Source organism: Lasiodiplodia theobromae, assembly GCF_012971845.1.
Source record: "Lasiodiplodia theobromae strain AM2As chromosome Unknown scaffold_29, whole genome shotgun sequence".
Classification (NCBI taxonomy): Eukaryota; Fungi; Ascomycota; class Dothideomycetes; order Botryosphaeriales; family Botryosphaeriaceae; genus Lasiodiplodia; species Lasiodiplodia theobromae.
Genome location: NW_023336494.1, coordinates 606,622 through 627,853, shown reverse-complemented (window position 1 = coordinate 627,853; position 21,232 = coordinate 606,622). Strand labels below are relative to the sequence as shown.

At 55.7% G+C, this 21,232-nt stretch overlaps 5 protein-coding genes across 5 annotated transcripts; 2 read left to right on the top strand and 3 right to left on the bottom strand.

The window, feature by feature from the left end:
• Window positions 1–3,788: 3,788 nt before the first annotated feature.
• On the bottom strand, window positions 3,789–5,131 carry LTHEOB_9031 (Bacilysin biosynthesis oxidoreductase bacc; the record flags this gene model as incomplete). The annotated part of the gene is made up of 2 exons (XM_035518575.1): window positions 3,789–4,597; window positions 4,855–5,131. 2 exons carry the CDS (start codon window positions 5,129–5,131, stop codon window positions 3,789–3,791), a joined length of 1,086 nt encoding a protein of 361 aa, XP_035369930.1.
• Window positions 5,132–5,425: 294 nt separating this feature from the next.
• Window positions 5,426–6,613, top strand: LTHEOB_9030 (Phosphoserine phosphatase; the record flags this gene model as incomplete). Its single annotated transcript, XM_035518574.1, has 1 exon — window positions 5,426–6,613. One exon carries the CDS (start codon window positions 5,426–5,428, stop codon window positions 6,611–6,613), a length of 1,188 nt encoding a protein of 395 aa, XP_035369929.1.
• A 1,509-nt stretch (window positions 6,614–8,122) lies between these two features.
• LTHEOB_9029 (UDP-glucuronosyl/UDP-glucosyltransferase) lies at window positions 8,123–11,817 on the top strand (the record flags this gene model as incomplete). The annotated part of the gene is made up of 3 exons (XM_035518572.1): window positions 8,123–9,032; window positions 9,124–9,467; window positions 9,517–11,817. The coding sequence occupies 3 exons, from the start codon at window positions 8,123–8,125 to the stop codon at window positions 11,815–11,817; spliced, it is 3,555 nt and encodes a 1,184-aa protein (XP_035369928.1).
• A 1,314-nt stretch (window positions 11,818–13,131) lies between these two features.
• Window positions 13,132–14,013, bottom strand: LTHEOB_9028 (uncharacterized protein; the record flags this gene model as incomplete). Its single annotated transcript, XM_035518571.1, has 1 exon — window positions 13,132–14,013. One exon carries the CDS (start codon window positions 14,011–14,013, stop codon window positions 13,132–13,134), a length of 882 nt encoding a protein of 293 aa, XP_035369927.1.
• Window positions 14,014–15,085: 1,072 nt separating this feature from the next.
• On the bottom strand, window positions 15,086–15,698 carry LTHEOB_9027 (Non-classical export protein; the record flags this gene model as incomplete). The annotated part of the gene is made up of 3 exons (XM_035518570.1): window positions 15,086–15,283; window positions 15,337–15,600; window positions 15,657–15,698. 3 exons carry the CDS (start codon window positions 15,696–15,698, stop codon window positions 15,086–15,088), a joined length of 504 nt encoding a protein of 167 aa, XP_035369926.1.
• Window positions 15,699–21,232: the final 5,534 nt, after the last annotated feature.

Below are 21,232 nucleotides of genomic sequence, written 5' to 3'. Positions count from 1 at the left end.
ATGCAGCCACTAGCTGGAAACCTACGCTCGGGCAGGTGTCTCTCGAAGTGATGGTTGATGGAATATTTCTCTTAATGAACGAGCATCAGCCACGACTTGTTCCAGCAGCAGGGACTGATGATCGCCACGTGGAGAGCCGCCAGTATCGTTCGTCAAAGGCCGCTATTTTAGATCCCGACCCGGGCTATTCCGCCTCGCAGGAAGACTTTCCAGCGCTGTGGTTCACCATGTAGCAAGACTGCTATTCACTCGGGATGCGATTTCGTCCTCGACGTTTGCAATGTCCTCAATCAGGATTGGATGGCGATCCATATGACGCAAGAAGGATTTTTCTCCCGGCTTGCCTCTCGATGGCATACGTGGTACTCCCGACTGTACCTCTGGCCGTAATCATGTCACACATGGCGAAAAGGCGCACCAACTTCTTGGTTACCAAAAATCTGATAAGTAACGCCACTTTGACGCGCTAACAACATGTTCATTATTGGCGCCCGAAGTAGATGTTCCCCCTTTCGCAGGAGCGTTAAAGCACTGTAGTTGCTTTTGCCGTCGATTTGGCCATCTCGCGCTTGGTTCTCCACGATCAGACAAGATAACCAGATCCCTGCATTTTGAGCAGGGGACTGAACATCGTATCACAAAGTAGCCAGTTCCGTCAGTCACAGTCTTGATCCAGACGGAAAATACTGCCACATCCGCCACGGCAACAGAAACCCGGTACATACCACCTCTGTCGATGACTGACCCTGTTCGCCACCGTTTCCGCTGATTAGGCGCTCACCCGGTTTTCAACCTGGCTTCCGGATGCGTTCATGACGCCACGATCTTGGCGTACAGGGCGTTGCCTGGTTGGGTTGCACAAGGAAACGAGGAATGAGCGTGAGAAAAGAAACACGTACATGTCGGATTCAACTCCATGTTCTAGCCCTCTGCCCTTGGTTTTTGATCTTCCAGACGTACGATAGGTTATTTGTACATCAAGGTCACCTCGTTGTCCGCTGGTTCGGACTGGCTGGAATGATTGTGTGAGTGATCTAACTGCTTCCACTTGTCGTGACGTCGAAATATAAGTCCTCGATGTGGAATGGCATACGTGGAAGGCAAGCTTTGGTAGATAGTGCGTGCATGGACTGATCGACGTTCTGTAGCTACTTGGCGCATGATGTTTGTATGTCGAGGTATCGCCATTTCCTCAAAAACTCGTAGGCGTGTTTACGCGTGTAATGGTGTATGACGCGAGTGTCGTGCGGAGGTTGTTTCGGTCGTTAAGTGTATAAAGAGCTGGATACTAATTCGTGGAGCATTGGAAATGGTACAAGCTTCTTTCGATAGCTGGGGCTCGATTTGATGCGCAATGCGTAAGTATCGACTTAAGTCTGACATCAAACGAAAGCTGCCCAATCACGTTCTTAGATTGCATTAGTGCAAAAAATCTCATGGCCTATGCTTCGAATTTGAGCCAGCGGGCCGGTATCATGAGAAGGCAGTATTCGGAACAAAGCTTCAGTAACGGCGTCTAGATGATACTTTAACTGCGGCTACGGATACAGAGCCTCTGTTACTACAGGAAACCAGACTCTAGACTTTCAAGAAGCAGTAGCACGGCAGTCTTGGATATTAGTCAGCGGCAACGACTTTAAATGTGCACGGACTCTGTTGTGTGGCGGCCTTTGATTCTTGACTTTTTAGGTGGCATGACATAACACGTACAGCTACCATTCGACATCCACCACCCACCACCCACCACCACACGCGTTGACAAAGTTCTACGCACACTATTCAGAGGTTTTGGACGAACTCCAGATGCCAAATTCATATTTCACTGATTAAATAAAAGCAAAATCTATTTGCGACCGAGGGCTGGTGCTTCCAGCAAATGCGAGGCTCGCGTGTTGTGTTGTCGCATGGACTGCATGGGTTGTGAGCGATGCGAAGAGATGGAACAACAACGTTGGTGGAGTTAACGATGACGAAAAACGCCTCGCGAAAAGAAACACCAAGGCCTCGCATCACGAACACCAAAATTTAGAGAAAGTTCGCGAGCTAAAGTCCAGTTATGAAGATGCCAGGCTTGCGGTGCCAGAGACTCAAGGACGACGACCGAAAGCGAAATACCACTCTCTCGCTCTTTGCAGTTCCAAATCTTGCGCTGTTTCTCTCTCGGTATCAGCTACTGTCGGGACAGGATTTTGAGGGAGATTACCTCTGCGTTGCGCTCGTACGTGCGCGCGCCAGGTCACGTACGCCAGCGTGCTAGTAATGATGGCCGCAACGAGCGAAATCGCAACACCAACCACGTTGATCGTATCGCCGGGTGACAGGATCCGAGAGCTTCCGGTCGGGGCCATGTCTGAACGCAGTCAGAAGATTCTTGGACCGCACCGTTGCTGCGTGCGCGGAGTAAGAGAAGGTGAATGGGCGTTGTAGAATGCAGGGTTCCTTTCGAGATGAGCCGCAACGGATGATCTCAGAGAGCACTTGTCGGGCTCAACTGAAGAGGCTGAGGAAAGGAGAGCTGAGATCGAGGCAATGTGCTGCTTTTGTATGCACTGTTTGGTATGCTGCCGGTCACCGCCATCCTCCCTCATTGCCATGACATGAGGCTTTACTTCAACCGTCGAGATAATGTACTAATTACACATCTCTAGCTCAATCTATTCAGATGCTGTAAGGACAATCGGGCTGCATTTGTTGTGTCGCTCATTAGAGCAGCGAGCCTCTGTCGCTCAATTTGGTCCACGAAGTTGTCAAGATGTACTGATTCCCTGAAAATATTTCAAAGATGTTAGTAAGACAGGATGCATAAGTTATAATACCATACTCCTTCCGATTGGCACGGCTGCGACTCGTGCGCTGCACGGCACAAATGAGGCTGTGTTGTGAACGGCCGGAATTTCCAACTTCAACGACCTACGTAAGTGGAGTGCAATCTTGCGAAATAATTATGACAATTATGTTCCGTAAATCCCAGAGCAAGCTACAAGTAGAAATAAATGTGTTGGTTAACACTATTAAACGCTGAATCAGCAATAAAAAAATTAATAACTACGTACATATCACACATAAGGTGTGTGAACGCCTCTATCTTAATTCTGACACTACGCTTCGTCCCCGTAGTCCCCGCGGAGGCTATATTAGGATATATTTAGTTATTAATCCCTTGCACACTTGGATAATGACTACGTGGTATCTATGCTACCAGTTATGTCAGAATAAGACATTTCCTTCCCTTCATCTCTACTATCATTACTACCACTACATTCCCATGGGTGCCCGTAATCCACTTCTACACCGCTGCAGACTTTCCCAGGTCCAATAACTAAAAATTCCGGCGAAAGATTGTCTCGTGAGAATAGTAGTCCGTCAAAGTAGTAGAAAGCTTCTGCACCCGTTCACACAGTCTTTCAACGAGGAAATGGGAGAAGGGGTAGGGAGCGCCACAGCTATTAAACTTTAGGAAGTAGGTAGTAGGAAATTCTGTTGCATCTTGAGCCGCATCTAGATTAAACTCCTTGTAAGTCTACAAGTTAGCTCAGAAGATTTTGTCTTTCGTTGTTTCTACAGGGTCGCTTAAAAACTTCCTCCAGAGGCAACTGAAACAAACATTGAAGGACGAATATAAATTTCCAAAATACCGACGTAGCAGAAGAGTACAACATCTTTCACGAGAGAGGGGCGAGAGTAAAATCCTTTGCGGCAAGACACCTTTATTGATGGCATATTTCTAATCGGTACCAGTACATTTCGAGACATCCATTCGTCACAAAGTCCTATATCGTGGGCAAAACTTACACTCCGAACACAGCCCTGACGACGTCTCTCCCCCAACCTGCCCAGCCCCTAGCAGCCTCGATGTAACTGAATATTATGACCCACCTCCTCGTCCACGTCTCAACCAGCTGGAAGTCCTCAGCATAGCATTCCCAGATACCGGTCTCCGGGCCATCGGCACCCTCTGCATCTTCGCGAACGGCAGGGATCAAGATACCGTTAGCATCCCTCATGGACTTGGCAGGCGGTCCGATGCAGAGGGCACGCCCGCAAATGCTCGCGTCTGCGGTGAGCCTTGTAGCGGCCTCGACGACGTCGCCGACCTGGCCCAAGCCGGTGCCGGCGAGCAGCACACGCGCTGGACGGGTGACTATGGACGTCTCGACGAAGTAAGGGCAGATCATGTTGATGCGCACGCCGTGGACGAAGGTGGTCGACCGCAGGGAGCGGAAGAGGCCGAGCACGCCATGCTTCGCGGCGCCGTACTGCGGCTGGACGGCGATGGGAGCTAGAGAGGCCATCGAGCCGACGAGCAGGATGTGGCGATCCCGCGTGGTGCCGCTGGGATCGCGGTCAGGCGATGAGGGCACGGAACCCGGGTTCTTCGGAAGGTAGAACATGGCTAGATGCACGGTGTAGAGCACTCCGTACAGGTTCACGTCCGTGACACTGAGATCCGGGCGTCGCGGCTCGTCGAGGCCGAGATCATAGGGATTTGCGAGGTCATCTGGTTTTGCTATGCCTGCGTTGGCAACGACGGCATCGATACCGCCGTGTGGGGAGAGTTTCAGGGACTCTTTGAAGAAGGCAACTTGAGAGTCCCACTCTGAAAGGGAGTGAGTATTTGTAGAATGAACGGTAGGATCCTTTAGGATGTAGCGGAATCTACTCTTTCGTGTCCGGCGAAGAGCTATGCACTCTCCTTACATGGACAGTTAAAGCAGATATCCGGATGTAAATGTAGATGTTCAAAGTCAACATTAATATTCAGATGGAAGCTTCAACTGCCCACATAAGCAAAGAGCTAACATGCCAGATTTTGGAAGAGCAGATTCCTTTGCAGCCCACTGTGAGGACGCTTACCGGTGACATTGCAGCGGACAAAGTGGATGTTCGGATTACCGAGTTCTTCGCGAAGGCTGTTGACGAACTCCTCACCCTTTGCAACATTGATGTCGCCAACCACGATCGACGCCCCGGCAGCGGCCCATCTCGCTGCAAACCCGGCCCCGAACCCGCCAACGCCGCCGGTGATCAGGATGTGCCTGCCCTTGACCCATGAATCGCTACATGGCTTAGTGATGTCAATCGGGGGCGATTGTTTCATCCTGACTTGAGTGGGGTTCAATTGGGCAGCCATAGTGTCTGTATACGGCAAGGAGACAATGAAACGGATCGGAAGCGGACCGGAAAGGGGACGGAGGTGACACGGAGGAGCAGGAAGAGCTGAGAGCAGCCTGTCCTCAACCAGTGGCCCAAGCTCTGCCTAGGTACTTAGCGCCGCCGATCGCGGGAGCCAGTAGAGTAGACCCCGCAACGCTCAAAAAAAAGTGTCCCAGAAATTGTTTCCTATTTACGTTTTTCCCTTTCCCTGCTGCACCCTGCATATCCGCCCCGTCTCTTCCCTCTTCGAACGCATACAACCACCCTCCCAATGGCCGCCGCACCACCCGCCCCCATCGCCACCTCAGGCGCACCCACCCGCGTCGTCTGCACGCTCTTCTACAAAGCCACGACCCCGCGCTCACCGCAGCCGCATCCGGACGCAGCCCACCACACCCCGAGCGACACCCTAACCCGCGCGTCTCTCGAGTCGCTGGCTGGTGGCGTTGTGCCCACCAACGACCTGAACCAGTACCCGCTCGAACCTCCGACGCCGGGCCCCAACCCGCTCGACAACCTGTTCGGCGCCTACATCTCGCAGAGCTGCCTCACCGACTTCTTCCGCACCCTCGACGTCGTGCTACCGGGCTTCCAGGACAAGACGGCCGCGCACCGCGTGCTTGACTCGATCCGATGGCCTCGCGTTGTCGAAGTCTCACTGGAGATTCCCGCTGGCTCGAGTGCCAGCATTGCGGACACACTCAAGTCGCTGCGCCAGGATGAGACCATCTCGCGCTTCGAGCGCGAGTGGAACGTCGAGGCCATCTGGCAAGGCGCGAGCGTATTCCGCACCCACAAGCGGCTGGCCGTGTTTGACATGGACTCGACTCTCATCCAACAGGAGGTCATCGACGAGGTGGCGCGCCACATCGGCGTCGAGGCGCAAGTCTCGGCCATCACCGCCGCCGCCATGAATGGCGAGCTTGACTTCGAACAGTCGCTGCGCCGCCGCTGCGCCCTGCTCAAGGGCGTGCCCGTCGAGGTCTGGGAGAACATCCGCAAGCTCATCACCCCGACTCCCGGCGCGGTAGAGTTGGTCAAGGCGCTGAAGAGACTGGGGTACAAGACGGCGGTGCTGAGTGGCGGGTTTACCCCTGTGACTGGCTGGTTTGCACAGCAGCTGGGACTGGATTATGCGTTTGCGAACCATTTGGTTGTCAGCGAGGATGGCAAGACGCTGACCGGCGAGCTGACCGGTGAGATCGTGCATGCGGAAAGGAAGAGGCAGCATGTGCGCGAGATCGCCGAGAAGGAGGGTATCTTGCTCGAGCAGGTCCTTGTCGTCGGCGACGGCGCGAACGATCTCCCCATGATGGGCATCGCAGGCCTTGGAATTGCCTACAATGCGAAGGCCCGGGTTCAAATGGAAGCTCCCGCCCGTCTGAACTCTGAGAGCTTGCTCGATGTGCTGTACCTTCTGGGCTTCTCAAAGTCGGAGCAGGAGGAGCTGCTGCGGTAGGCAGCGAATCAAGACGTGGGTGATTGGTTTCCTTGCTTAGCGCATTGCGCTATGTCTTATGTCGACTGATTCATAGGGATTGCCTTGTAGGGCGCTGATGGATCTCTTTTCGAATTCGACTTCACTCTAAAAAGTATTTTGATACCACGATTATTACCACCTCGGCCGAGGGAGGTTGAGCATTATCTGTCGCATTCAATAGGAAAAGGGCTCCTTTCAGTAGAGTTATCATGAACAGCCGAGTGGAGTTGAAAGCAGGCCATAATGTGAAGAGTATAAAAGTAGAAATGGACATGTTTCCCCTCATCATCCATAAACTGGACAAGGTAAACATTAACACCGCCTAGAAGGTCTTACAAATTAATGACACTTGACCATTGTGTACAGGCTTGTATGCATTACACTATCTGGGGTCGTTCCAACCACCAAGATCCCGTCGTCTGCGGAAGTATTGGTGGTGCAGAGGGGTTGTGCAGCCGAGGGCTAGCGTGGATTTGGTTCTCGCTCATGTCATGGGTAGTTAGAGCTATCGTCCGGACAAGAATGTGGAATTCTAAATTCTACATACACGTCCCGACGATAGCGTCAGCTATCCACATATGTTGTTTAAGAATAGGCTGAGGCCCAGTTGTGCCTAGGGCCCTACTATTCTCACGCTAGCCTTCGGCTGCAATATCCCGCTGTACCTGGCGGATGACTGACTTGGGCGAGATGAAACGAGAAGGGGCAATCATGGCTGCCACAATAGAATGCGTCATCACGCATTAGCGCGGGCATATGCCTGCCAACGGCAACTGAACACAAACTTCCCAGAAGAGCCCAGCCACCAAATCAAGGCGATTACTTCTCCAAGACCGCGCCGAGGCCTGCTATTTGGCTGTGGCAACCCATAGTTCTCGACTTACTTTGCACAGCCGCCCAGCTTCGCGTCTCCGCGTCGCGGTCTTGGAAGACATCATCGCGTTGATTCGTTCCTGCTAAGTATGAGCGGCAAGCTCACCACTTCCGCCACTATGTTATCAACGAAGTTTCCTGAAGCTTTGCTGCGCGCAAGCAACCGGGCTGCAAATCAGCACTATGGCCGACCAGCACCAGCAGAGCAGCCCTGTCATCGCCGATGAGCAAGGTCGTCCAATTTTCCCATCGGCTATCCCACCTGAAACTACCGGGATGCCAGAGCTTATTGCACCCTGGCATCACAGGAAACTTGATAACATCTCGACCTTGAATGCTGCTACGCCCGTCATCGCTCCTGTTTCGCCTCCGCATTTACGTTCCAACGCCGAACGTTCCACTCCTTCATCCTGCAGCACTCCAGACATTTCCTTATCAACTCCAAAAAGTGCTGCGCATCTGCATTCGCAGTCTGCGCCAGAATCTGCACACCAACGCAAATCTATTGCGCGCTCAGCCTCCGAAGGCCAGCGACGCCCGCTTCTTAATATTCCCTTGCCCATAAAAAGAGCTGCAACGTCAGGGATGCCGTTCTCTTCGCCTTTATCGCCGCGCATGATGGCGGGCAATCGTCCATTTTTCTACGACTTCGATGACTACTCGCCGTCTGAGAGTGACACCACTTCAACCACCTCTTCTTCCGACTACGACGATGAATTCACTCAAAAACAGCACCCGCCCGAACCAGCAGTCCGGAAAAGACTTCAACGCCGCGGCACCGACAAGAGCTTCGGAAAAGGAGGGGCTCAGAAATGTGAGGACAGCAGTGGAGACAGCTTAGGCACGTCCGCCAGACGCTACTCGCGCTTCTCGATAGAAAACAAATACTTCAAGACGAAGGGGAAAGTATCGAAGTTGGATGGCCGGCTGAAGATATCGGTCAATGAGACTGCTAATAGCGGATGGTTGGCAAAGGCGCTCGGCTCTGGCATTAGGTCTCACCTAGGCCTTATGCAAGGGGAGGAGGATGAGGAATCCGAAAGCAATTGGCAAGGCCACGATGGGAAGCATGAGCAACAGGTGATCGCGGATTCCCTGGAAACGACCAGGCAGAAGGAAAAGCTCACAAAAGGGAGAGAAATCGTCCAGACCGCTCCGAAACAGATCCCGAAACTGAACATCGTCATCATCGTCATTGGCTCTCGAGGGGATATCCAGCCTTTTCTGAAGATTGGCAAGATCTTGAAGAGCGAACATGGTCACCGTGTTCGCATTGCCACGCATCCGGCTTTCAAAGAGTTTGTGGAGAAGGATTCCGGGCTGGAATTCTTTTCTGTCGGTGGTGATCCGTCGGAGCTCATGGCCTTCATGGTCAAGAATCCAGGATTGATTCCCTCAGTCGAGACGGTGAAGGCGGGTGAGATCGGTAGGAGGCGGAAATCGATGTACGAAATGTTCAATGGAATGTGGAGAGCTTGTATCAACACCACAGATGACGAAAATGATCAAGAGAATCTGAAGATGAGTAAGTTCTCGCCATAAAGCGCTTCCACAAACAAGAAGCCCTCAGAGGAGCTAAGGCCTCTTCCCATTGAACAACGCTAACGAAAATCTAGTGGGAGAAAAACATCCCTTCATTGCGGACGCCATCATTGCTAATCCTCCCAGTTTCGCTCATGTCCATATCGCAGAACGACTAGGAGTCCCTTTGCACATGATGTTCACATTTCCGTATACTCCAACCACGCAGTTCCCGCACCCTCTGGCAAACGTAAAACAGAGCAATATTGACGAGAGTTATACCAACTTCATGAGTTATCCACTCGTTGAAATGATGACCTGGCAGGGTCTCGGCGATCTCGTGAATAAGTTCAGGGTTAAGACTTTGGGTCTGGAACCTGTGAGCACATTATGGGCTCCTGGCCAGCTGTATCGACTGAAAGTACCCTATACATATCTCGTAAGTCCTGCAGGCCATTCCGTTGGCATTAGATACTGAACAGAAGCAGTGGTCTCCGACACTTATCCCCAAACCTACAGATTGGGGTCCAGAAATCAACGTCGCAGGCTTCACCTTCCTCGACCTCGCATCCACTTTCACGCCACCCGATGCGCTCGTCAAATTCCTCGACGCAGGGCCACCACCCGTCTACATCGGCTTCGGCTCCATCGTAGTCGACGACCCAGACGCCTTCACGCAGATGATCTTCCGCGCCGTCTCCCTCGCCGGCGTCCGCGCCCTCGTCAGCAAAGGCTGGGGTGGCATAGGTGGCAGCAGTAGTAAGCAGCAGAGCAACTCCTCCTCCTCTCTCCCGGACAACATCTTCCTCCTCGACAACACGCCCCACGACTGGCTCTTCCCGCGCGTCGCGTGCGTCGTGCACCACGGCGGCGCGGGCACGACGGCCATCGGCCTCAAGTGCGGCCGCCCCACCATGATCGTGCCCTTCTTCGGCGACCAGCCCTTCTGGGGCGCCATGGTCGCGAAGGCGCGGGCCGGTGCGCACGAGTGCGTGCCGTACAGGAAGTTGACGGCGGAGAAGCTGGCAGAGGGCATCAGGCAGTGCCTGGATGAGGAGGAGGGGGAGGCGGGGCGGAATGCGGCGCGCTTGGCGGATAGTATTGCGGCGGAGGGCGATGGCGCGGAGAATGCGGTGAGCTCGTTTCATGCGAGCTTGCCGTTGCGCGTTCGGGAAAGACAGGGGGATGGAGGAGGCGAGATGGAGCACTCGATGCGGTGCAGTGTTTTGGAAGACAGGGTCGCGGTGTGGCAGCTGAAGGAAAAGAAGCACGGAAAGAGGAAGAATGGCAGCGGCGACGGCGGCGAAGTTCTCAAGCTGAGCCCTCTGGCGGCCGAGGTGCTGACAGAGCGGGGCAAACTGGAGTGGAGCGACTTGCGGCTGTCAAGGACTTACGACTGGAATGACTTCGACGGACCCGGCGAACCCATCTCAGGCGTCGGCGGCGCTGTGACCGGGACTGTGGTGGCAGCCGCACAAGGCGTCGGCTCGGTGCCGGCGAGGGCCATGAGGAGCGTGAAGAAGCACGGCCAACACGAGAAGAGAAAATGGAAGCGGGCGAAGGAGAAGAGGGAAAGGATCATCCAGGAAGAAGCTGCCCGGGATTTGCCGTATCAGGACTACTTCGCAGGTGAACCCGTCGAGGCCACAGATAGCAGCAGCAACACCATCGACTCCCAATCCCAACAAGAAAGTCGGCAGAACGATCCCTCCTCCTCCTCCCTCAAGGCTTCCCCCGGCGACGAGCATCACCACCACCACCGCCCCAGCCCTCCAACCCGTGCATCCACCACCCCCTCCAACCCCCTCCCCACCGAGCTCTGGCGCACCGCCGGCCACGGCCTGCACCAGTCGGCCTCGGCGCTCGCCCGCGCCCCCGTCGACCTGGCGCTCGCGCTGGCCCAGGGCTTCCACAACGCGCCGCGCCTGTACGGCGACGACACGGTGCGGCGGCCGGTGCGCATCACAGGCTGGCGCTCCGGCCTGCGCGCGTCGCGGCAGGAGTTCGTGTACGGCGTATACGACGGCTGGACGGGCCTGTGGAGGCAGCCCGCCCGCGGCTGGCGCGAGGGGCGGGCGGTGGGCGCGGTGAAAGGCGTGGGATTGGGTGTGGGGGGCGTGGTGTTGAAGAATGTGAGTGCGGTGGTGGGGCCCGTGGGGTACTGTGCGAAGGGGTTGCATAGGGAGGTTAGGAGGTGGAGGGGGAAGGAGGATGGGTGGGTGCCGTTTGTGAGGAGGGTGAGGATGATGCAGGGGAGGAGGGAGATGAGGAGGTTTGGGGGTGATGAGGAGGCGAGGAGGGAGGTTGAGGAGAGGGTTTTGCGCGTTTGGGATAAGAGGTTCGAGGAGGCGAACGCCCCAAGTGGAGGGGCTGGACAGAAGTCGAGGGAGAAGAGGGAGAAGAAAGATAAAGGCGATGATAAGACGCCGATGAAGGAGCTGGAGCGGCCTGTCCCGAGACGAAGGTCAACCTTGAAGAAAAGGCAGCCGCCGCCGCGCAGGCGTACGGGTGAAGAAGTGAAGAAGCCAGAAGTTGAGCTGAACAAAGAGAGGGAAGAGTCCGCCTCCGCTCTGACGAGCGTCAAAGTCAACGGCGTACCCGAAGCGCAAGGGAAAGATTCTATGGCTGATGGCTTGGTAGCTCCGATGGAGGAGATTCCTGGGAAATCAAGCAGTGAGGGAAGATCAGACCATGCGTTGGTGCGTAGCGGGTCTGACACGGTGGATTTTGCGTCTGCAAAAAGGGCCGGCGAAGGGAACAGGATGATCAATGGCGTTGAATTTGTTTAAGGTCCCCCATTATTCTCCGCTGGCGGAGTAGAATTTCAAGGGGGCAGTTGTGGGCTCTCTTGATGAGACATTAGTATTCAATGGTTTATAATATTTGTTACTCAATAATCTATTTTTGCGTGATGCACACGCAAATTCATGCTTTCATACCCCAAGTGAACAGAACTAGAATATGGTGAGTGGCATTCCTTACAGGGGTGCCCCAGCTCTGCCTTGGAAAAATGACATATGTGGGTAGCTGAAGCTATCGTCCGGACGATAATGTGGAATTAAAAATTCTACATACACGCCCGGACGATAGCTTCAACTACCCATGACATGAGCAAAAAAAAAAAATCCACGCTAGCCATCGGCTGCGAGAAGGGAATGTATAATCCTCAGAATTACTGTCCCTAGCATTGGCTGCGGCGATTTTTCCACTATTACGCAGCAACAGCTAGAACAGGGTAATGCAGCCAAAAGTTAGTGAAGGTTGGTTTTTTCGTTCATATTATGGGTAGTCGAGGCTGCTGTCCAGACGCAAATGTCGAATTAAAAATAATACATTCATGTCCGGATGTTAGCTTCAACTGTCCACATAAGTAAAACAATTCCTCGTAAATGTTGTGAAAAACCATATCTCATTGAGAGCCATAGTCACTCGCTTTTCTAAAGCCCTGGATAGTAAGTGTTCGGAACCTGGAAAGGGAGTCCAATGAATCGCCAAGGAGAAGATCTCCGTAATCTGGAAGGAGCATGCATGTCTATTGGCCTATTGGCCTGCGAACTTCACCACGGTTCGAACGCCCGTATGATATGCATATCGACAGGAGAATTTTAAGAATCTGACACCAAGGAGACAACAAAGTTTAATTACGAGATAGCGGCAGGGGTATCCATAGGTGTTGGGAGCTGTTGTCGACCGTATTATGTACAAGAAGCTCGATACTCTATATGTTCCCACCTACATATCCTTCCTCCATAGTTCCTTTCCGTCCGAGACCCGACCTCATCGCCTTCAAATCCAGTTTTCCGGAGAACCCCGCCATGCACCCTAAACTTTTAGAAGATTATCCCCCAAGAGGAATCCTCTTCGATTCTCAAGCTGCAAGCGTCCCCAGCAATCCCGAACACCCCGTCTCAAAAGAAGGTCCGCGCACCCATGCTTTTCCCTTGAGTATTTCCGTTTCTTTCCCTAGTACCTAGCCAACCTCTCTTCCCCGTCACCGCCTTCCAAAAAATAACTCCCACTCGATGCCACCCAAACCCCAAAGCAGTTCAAACTCATTCGTAATCCCACGCCTCTCCCTAGGAAAAAACAATCAGAAATAATCCTCACATAGCCCTCACGCCCTCATCCCTGTCCGCTTCCTCTGCCGATCCCATTACCCTGACCATCGCATTTCCATCCCCCTGGACCTGGACCTTAAGGTGCGCCTCGGAGCCCCTGTGACCCCCGCCGCTTGCGATCGAGCCACGGAAAGCGCTGGCGGCAATGCTGCCCCGCTGCTGCGAAACACCACCGCTTGAACCCCACGCTGCGGCCGCAGCGGCACTAGGAGCGCCTGTAGCACCGACATTCAACACGCCCGCCTTCCTCAGCACCTCCTTCGCCTCCTCCACCTCGGCCATCTGCCGCTCGAACGTCGCGCTCGGGAAGAAGCCGTTCTTGCCGCCGCCGGCGGACGACGCGTCGGTCGAGTACGCGTACGCGGCAACGGCAGCCGCCGCGGCCGAGGCGGGCGTAGCCCCGGCGCCGGACGAGGACGAAAAGCCGGAGGGCGGCAGGGGCGACGGCGCGGTGCCACCGCCGGCAGCGGCAGCGGCAGCGGCGCCGTACTTGCCCTCGCGCACGCGCTGGACCTGCTCGAGCTGGTGGTAGAAGGGCAGGTCTTCCTGGACGGGGGCGATGCGGTGGCCGGCCGAGGCGATGGTGGTGGGCGAGAGCGGGGTGATGAAGTTGTTACCGTTGCTGTTGCCGAAGCCGGGGGGAGGGGAGGTGGCCTGGGACCGCTGCTGCTGGCCGAAGGAATGGTGGTGGTGGTGAGGCGGCGGCGGCGATGCGGCTTGCCGGAAGGCGGATGATGGCGCCGGCGTGGATTTTGAGGACGTGGACTGGGTCGTGATGGGCGTGCTGCCGTGGTGGAGGATGCTTGCTAGGCTGGCCATTTTGCCGGACGGCGATAGGGAGGTGGGCGAGATGGGTGGGCTGGGCATGGTGGTAGTGGTGGTGGTGGTGCGAGGGTGGGTGAGGGTTTTTGGGTTGTCTTGAGGTTTTGTTTGTGGTGGCTGACTGCTAGTGACGGAATGGCGGTGAGAGAGGGGTTTGACGGTGAGTGCTTCAGCCCTGGTGATTCGCGTGTTGGGTTGACCACTTGGTGAAGGTGAAGAAGTTCGGATGAGGATGCGCTGTATGTGCCTGAATCTGATCGAAGCGAGAGCCGTGCGCGAGGCTCCTGAAGCTCAAGGAGCTTTCTCTGGTTTTATTATTATTTTTTATTTTATTCTCTTGACAGAAGTAAGACCGGGCTTTGGCACGTGGGGATGGCGCCTGGGAAGAGATGTCGGCTGGCTCCTGGGGACTGCACTCGGGTGGTGTAACAGGGGATGATGACTTTGCAGACGCCGAACAGAAATGACCGAGAAGAACACGTTGAAAAAGGGGGAATTGCTTCCGAAAGGCGAAACCTCGAGGGGCTTGCTTGCGCTAAGGTCGGCAGTCCGTAGTTCGGCAAGGAGGCGTGGACGGCAGTCGGAACAAGGAGAAACGACACACGGGATATGATTGGCTGAAATAGGGAGTGAGGCAGATCGTGCGAAAGGAGGGGTGGAGGGTTGGTGAAGGCGCAGAAAAGACGGCGAGGCTCAGCGGATGCGCCGGAGAATCGGCGCGAAAAACGGACAGGCTGCGAGTCAAACTGCACAACAATTGTTTCGAGAAAACGCAATTCTGTGTATTCAGGGCCATAGTCTTTCGAACCCCGTTAAACCAGCCGCATGCAAACAATCCGCCGCTATATGTACCTCTTGCTTGTATATCGTAACACCGTGATCTCGTCATCATGTACAGAGCTGTGGCCCATGGGCCACATGCATTTCCCCTTTCGGTCCGATGTCCTACTTATCGATACCAGCCGAACCACACGTGTTTCTACAGGAGGTCCGTTCGCAAGGCAAGACAACAGTACAGCAGCCACGCGACGTTTGACTCCGTTGGCGCATCACTATGTCTCACGTCGGTGCGGCGGTACCCCCTGCGTTGACTGCGCCACACCCGCATCCACGTCATTTAGACCTGGCTCATGGACGGAGCACCGCGGCTACTGCGCATGTTGACGCTTCCGCGGCTCTGCTGCCACGAGAAGAAGGCAGTAGCACAAAAGCAAGCGAAACCAAACCAGAGGAAGGCGGTGGAAGCCTGCGCCTCACGGCAGCGCTTCTCGGTGTCTCGAGAACCGTTGGTGATGGAGTTGCTGTGCGTATAGCTCTAACCAGAGTGTTAGCATCAAAAGGACCGGGACTGGCGGGACAGGTACGCACCGAGTTGCTGCAGCTGTGAGCACCGAGATAGGCGGCCAGTGCGACAGCGGCACAGAAGTAGAAAATCACATTGAGCAGATCGAGGGCGATCACGGCGATGGGAACGCCGAGACCGTCCTTGATTGTCGCAGGGATCAAGTAGAATAAACTGAGCATGGAGAAGACGGCGACAAACATGGAATAGTTCACGATGCTTGGGTTGCCGGCGTAGGCGGTTGCAATCATGTTGCCGATGAGGGCCATGACTAGCAGAGCCCAAAGGAACTACAGCATCGCAGGATTAGCAACGCGCACGCGCTCGGGTGACGGGGATTGCACACCTCAAGCCCTCTGAAAACGGTGTGAAGCGCCTTGGACGCCATTTTGGAGAAAGTTGGGAGGCTGCACGGGCGACGGATGCGCGTTTGAGGATTATTGCGGCTCGTGCGGTCGGAGATCAGTGGGTTTATGAGAGAGGCTGGGAGAATAATGCAGGAGACTGTTTTTGTGCTGCTTCAATGACGTCTGGGCGATGACGTCGAGAATGGCGCCAGTGTTCCCGCTCTTCCGACCGACCTACAAGCTCTTTGTCCGACGCGTGCGACAGGCCGGTGAACGTGGTGGGTGGATGATGATGCCGCAGATTGAATACACCAAGACGCTCTGACAGCGTTTTGGCTTCTTAAGTGTTGCTGGCTGCAAGTGATGTGTTCGCAGGTCGCTCGAGCAACGCCTAAGAAGAGCTAACAGCAAGGATGTCACCGCCATGCCGCTCACCACCGCGACCATTCAGCGTGCGTCTACCTTCCGCGCATTGCCGCCCGCTGCTCGCCGCCGGGAGCTGTCGGCCTCCCAGGCCGCCGTCGAACGCGTCCTGGCCGCGCCCGCGACACAGCAGCACAGCAGACCCTGTGACGGAAGGGGCGGCGATCTCCAAGGCGCTATCGCTCTAGCCTAAGGCCGCCCGCCGTAGCCCTGCGCCAGCCGAGGAGCCGTGATGCTTGGTGCTGTGGCTCGTGAAGTCACCTGCAGCCGCCTCTCACCCCACCGGGCCTGACACTTCCCGCGTCTCTTGCGTGCCTGCCGACCCTCCAATTGGCCCTCGCCCATCGCCGTTTTTCGTCTTCCTTGCTTCGCGTCCCGGATTCCCCTACGACCCTTGCAGCCCTTCACTGGGGCGGTGAAAAAGCAGCACATAGCACGTGAGGGACAGTTGCTGACATCAGGCAACACTGTGCTGCGAGATAATTGGGAGTCTGCGCTGCTGCGACAGACCTGATACGGCCTCCACCCTTCTCGCAGCCATGCGCCTGTCCAGAAGCGTTTTGCCGCGCTCTGCTGGGCGGTTGAGCGCGGTTGAGCAGACGGATCAGCGATCTGCATCAATGCTGGTCCCTGTTTCTTAGGCAACACTGTCGCGGGGTAATTGAGTTTGATCGTCCACACCCGACCTTGCAATACAACCATCAAAGTTGGAGGCCCATCTGCGCCGATGAAGTGTGCTGGCAACGTGTGGCATCTCAGAGAAGGCTGAGGGGGGATGGCAGCCACCTGGGTGGATGGTCTTGCTTGATGAAACGAGGCCCGGCAAGTTGCGGTATTTGTTGTCCTGTTGTGGGCGACGGTCCAGTAAAAACCGCACCCAAGCTTCTCTTACCAATAAGCTCAGCAAGATCTACACGTTGCTGCAAACAAGCCTGTGTTGTCAATAATAATGAGAGGTTAACGTCGATGCAGATCTTGGAGAGCTACTACTTGGAAAGGAAGACCAGCCGACAAAGCACTGCCAGGGTTCCGAACGCCTCTCTCCTCAGACGTGAATTCGGCAGCCAATACCGGCGCTGGGTGGACTCTCATCTATGATCGCACCAAATGGGCTGATCGCCGAATGACGAGGACAAGTGGAAGGCTGCGAATGCGCAAGCATGACGTCCGTGGTGGCTAACAGAAATCAAAAGTCCGTTCCGATGAGGTTTCCTTGGAGATATCGAGATGTCTGCCATATGTGCGGATCGGCTCGTTGATTCCTCGATGGCCACAAGCCTTGCGGTACCTTCAGGAGCTGCTTTTCGAGACCCACCGAACCGCCTTCACGTTAGTCACCGCCAAGCCAAACACCATGCTGTAGAGTACAGAATGGTGGTGTCTGGCACACGCAGCGGTGTGTTTTCGGATGCTATGCATGTCTCGGATAATCACCTCCGAGTGTGCAAACGGCAGGCGACGACTATCGTGGACTTCATCTTGTTAACTTCGCTCTTCACGGCCCCATCGATCAGCTCCGGCCTTCCCAACACCTGCAGGGCGGCTAGTTCCGCCTCGCATTATTGGGGTACCTCTCTTTCACAGCCTTGGCTCTCCACAATATGCCGTCGGCTGTAGCTTTGGCGCAATTTGTCAACATAAGGGCTCTCCTCGAGGACACCTCGCAGGACGTGAAAGGCTATAACCGCGCGCAATATTTCTGCAGCAGGTTGATGATCATATATCCAGCTCGCTGCTCGCCTAGCCGCAGAGCGCTAAGCTCCCAGTAGCACCAGTGACCATGACACACGACGACGGGAGCGGTCCCTGAAAACGATCGGTCCCGGTGCGTGTGAATCCCGATTGATTCTAGCGAGCCCAGCCTATAGGGGCAGACCGACCCGTTATACAACGGCGATCGCGGGAGACCTACACTTCCGGGTTAGCACATGCTCAACAATACCCGACCACGCCTCGACTTGGAAGGCGACAATTATAAAGTCGACGCGCGGGCGCCACTCTGAGGGCCGGGACTGCAGGCGGAACATGTCCCGAGTCTCCTGCCGACTCGTACGAGCAGCACAAAGGAAGTGGCGCCTGTGTGGTGAGCAAGAGCCTGGATCCTCAGAGCTCAAAAGGCTGCCGGGGGGCGGCAGAATCTCGCCAGCGGCGCGTCAGATCGACTTCAGGCGCAGCGGATCTGGAAAATTGGTTGCTTTTTCTTCGGTTGCATTGACACTGGCCGGAGCAGACACAGCAAGCGTCGCATTTGCAAAAGGCTGGAACTGCAGCCATGGTGGCGCCACTTATGCTTATGGGAGCCGCGGCATCGTCAGGAAATATGCGCACCCGAAGCAGCGGGCAGAAAGGATTTTTTCTTTGAGCGGCGCGCCGGCTGCGACTGCTAGCCATGACGAGGCATGTGGGACACGCCGGCCAATCCGGCAGGGCGCAATTAATCTCACGACAGCTGGTAATAATACGGAACCCTTGTGCGCAGCTCCTTCAGACCCGTCGAGGCAGCGCGGTCTGCGGGGTAGCTCCAGCAAGCCTGACTACTGGCGGCGGACAAAGCTTGCATTCGAGAAGCCCCTCTTTTGGGCTGCCGACGCGTGTTTGGAATGGGTCGGTTTGGTTAGCAGCGCGGCACACGAAGGCTAGACCAGAACTTGTGGCCGCGTGACTGCCCCTTGCGGCCCCATCGTTGCGGCAGGCTGGAGAGCGCCGTCCCGGCGCGCCTCGGACCCGGGTCTGGAGAGGACCTTTCAGTCGCGGGGCGGAAGGCGGTTGCGTGCGCAGGAGGGGGCGCGTGGCCAGGCGCAGCGTGCACCCCGGCTGCGCTGGCCGGGGAAGGCTGCAGCACTCCGAGCGGACCGCAAGCCCTGGGGTGATGACGGGCTTCTGGCGATGCAACCGCCATGCCGATCACCGGCTGCCAGTAGTGCTGAGCTGCAGGTTTGTCTCGGCGCAGAGCAGTCTTTGGAGCGCCCCAAGCAGGCTAGCCTGCTTCCCCGCATGGCCAGTGCGCGCGCTACATACAAGAGTAGAGGCGTTGTGCGGTGCCTGCCACCGCGCCCGAGGCGATCTCCTGCTCTGCAAAGTCTCTCGCGTCGCTCCAAGACGTCGCTGTCGCGCCCAGCCCACCCCCGTTGCGCGGCCCCGCCCAATCTCCACGCCTGCGACCTGCGCCGCGCCCGCGCCCCAGGCCCCGAGCCCCCGAGTCCCCGCGGCCGCCACGACAGATCGCCGGGGAGCAACGGCGCGAAGCGAGCACTCGGCCCACCCCAGCTCCAGGGACTCGATTGTCAGTCCACCAGCTGCAGCGCGTCGCCTCCCGAGACACCTCCACCTCACGCCTCGCCTCGCCGTCCCTGCGCGCGCGCCCACCTCTCCCCATTGCAACGAGACAATGTGCCTCCGCTGATCGCGCGCGACCGCCACGAACTGCTCTGCCTGATCGCCCGGACACTTGCGGCTCGAACGAGGCAAAGCGTGGCGCGCCTTCCCCACATTCTCCCCCGGTATACCGTCGCATGCCGCCAGCCTGCGTCTCTCATGCCACGACTCCGCCCCGACACTCCTCCAACCACCGCACCACATCGCGACACACGCACCCCTCGAAGAGATTTGGGATAGACCGGTACAAAAGTTTGGCGCATTGAGGTTGCCCGTGCAAAGACAGGTACGCCCGCTGTTTGCCCGCGGCCTGACGCCCGCCAGCTGACCGCCCAAGCACTGCAGCTTTCAACCTCGCAAAGACCCGAGGACTACGCGACCAGAGTGGCGATAGAGCTCTCTTTCTGGTAAGTTGCCGCCCTGACGCCCCCGCGGATCGAAGCGGTGCTGCACCCTTCAGCGGCTCGCTCTAGCGCTGATGGCACAGTAGTGATTTTGTTGAAATATAGACATAGAGGCACTGTCGCGTCCCCCCTCTCCTCGCCTGTAATTGTTTCCAGTATTTCTGTACACTAGGTAAGCGCCTTCGTTCCCATCATGTCGCTGCGCGCACACCTTGCCACCCTTTCGTCCCAACCTCGCCACTCGTCCGTCGCCATCCTCCCATTCGAGCTACCACCTGGTCGATACGCATGCTGTTCTTGGATTGCCGTCTCCCTTCCAGGCAAGGCTTGAGGCGCGCCTGTCTACAGCCTGCCCGCGCCGCTCGTAGGTAACGCGAACGAACATACTGCGCTCTCAGCGTGGCGTACTGTCCTCGACGACGCGACTTTGATTTTTTGGAACTTGCGAAGTGGCCATCGCAACACGAGCTACAGCAGCTATCGGCTCCAGGTTCCCTGGCTCGCACCATGCTGGAGGGTGGTGGGCATTCGGTCCTTGCGCGAAGTTTTCCTTTACTCCGGCACTGGCTGCGGCGCTTTCTTCCCCCTATATTTCTCACGAAGGATTCCACTCTTTTTCCTTCCTACGACTTCATTTATCAGCCCAAAATGGCAGGACATTGACATGGATGCATATAGTAATCGCACGCGCAACGCGCGACTTAACTACGAGAACCGGTCACGAGATCCCGCGACATCCAATTCCCAACATATCCGCGCGCCCCAGCATCAGACTTCGACCGCACCGTTACATACAGCCCTTTCGCAACACTCGACCTGCTCTACGGCTTTACTGCCCATCACGACATTCTTTTGTCTGTTTGAATCAGAGGTATGCCTACTTTTTTCAGTTTTGTTCATGCAAGTGCATATTATTCTCTCCTCCCCTCCATGGTCGTGGTGCGCCCGTACCTCGATCATGCTTTGGGGCTTCGCCTAAATGGCTGGATTGTCAAATTCGAGCACCACGTCAGCGATTGCGACGTACTCCAGTATCCGTCTTACCTCACTGCTGCGCCTTTACCACCAGTGGTATGGCTTGACGCCATCAGGTTTCGCCTTCTGTTGGACATGCGCATCGCTCCTTTAAAATGGGCTTCTCTGCCTTCTCCACTCGCCATGACTTGCTTTCTCGCGTCCTTCTGTTACACCAAGAATTCCCTTTCCCAAAATACAATTTACTAATTCTTAAATAGAAAAATCAACGCGAACCGTTGATTTTCGTAGTATCTGGTTGCCCGAAAAGACGAATTCACACAATCGTTGATTGATCAGCAAATATATCTGGGGGTTGACCGTCCTTTTTGTAAGTGAAGAGCATCCTTGTTTGTTGC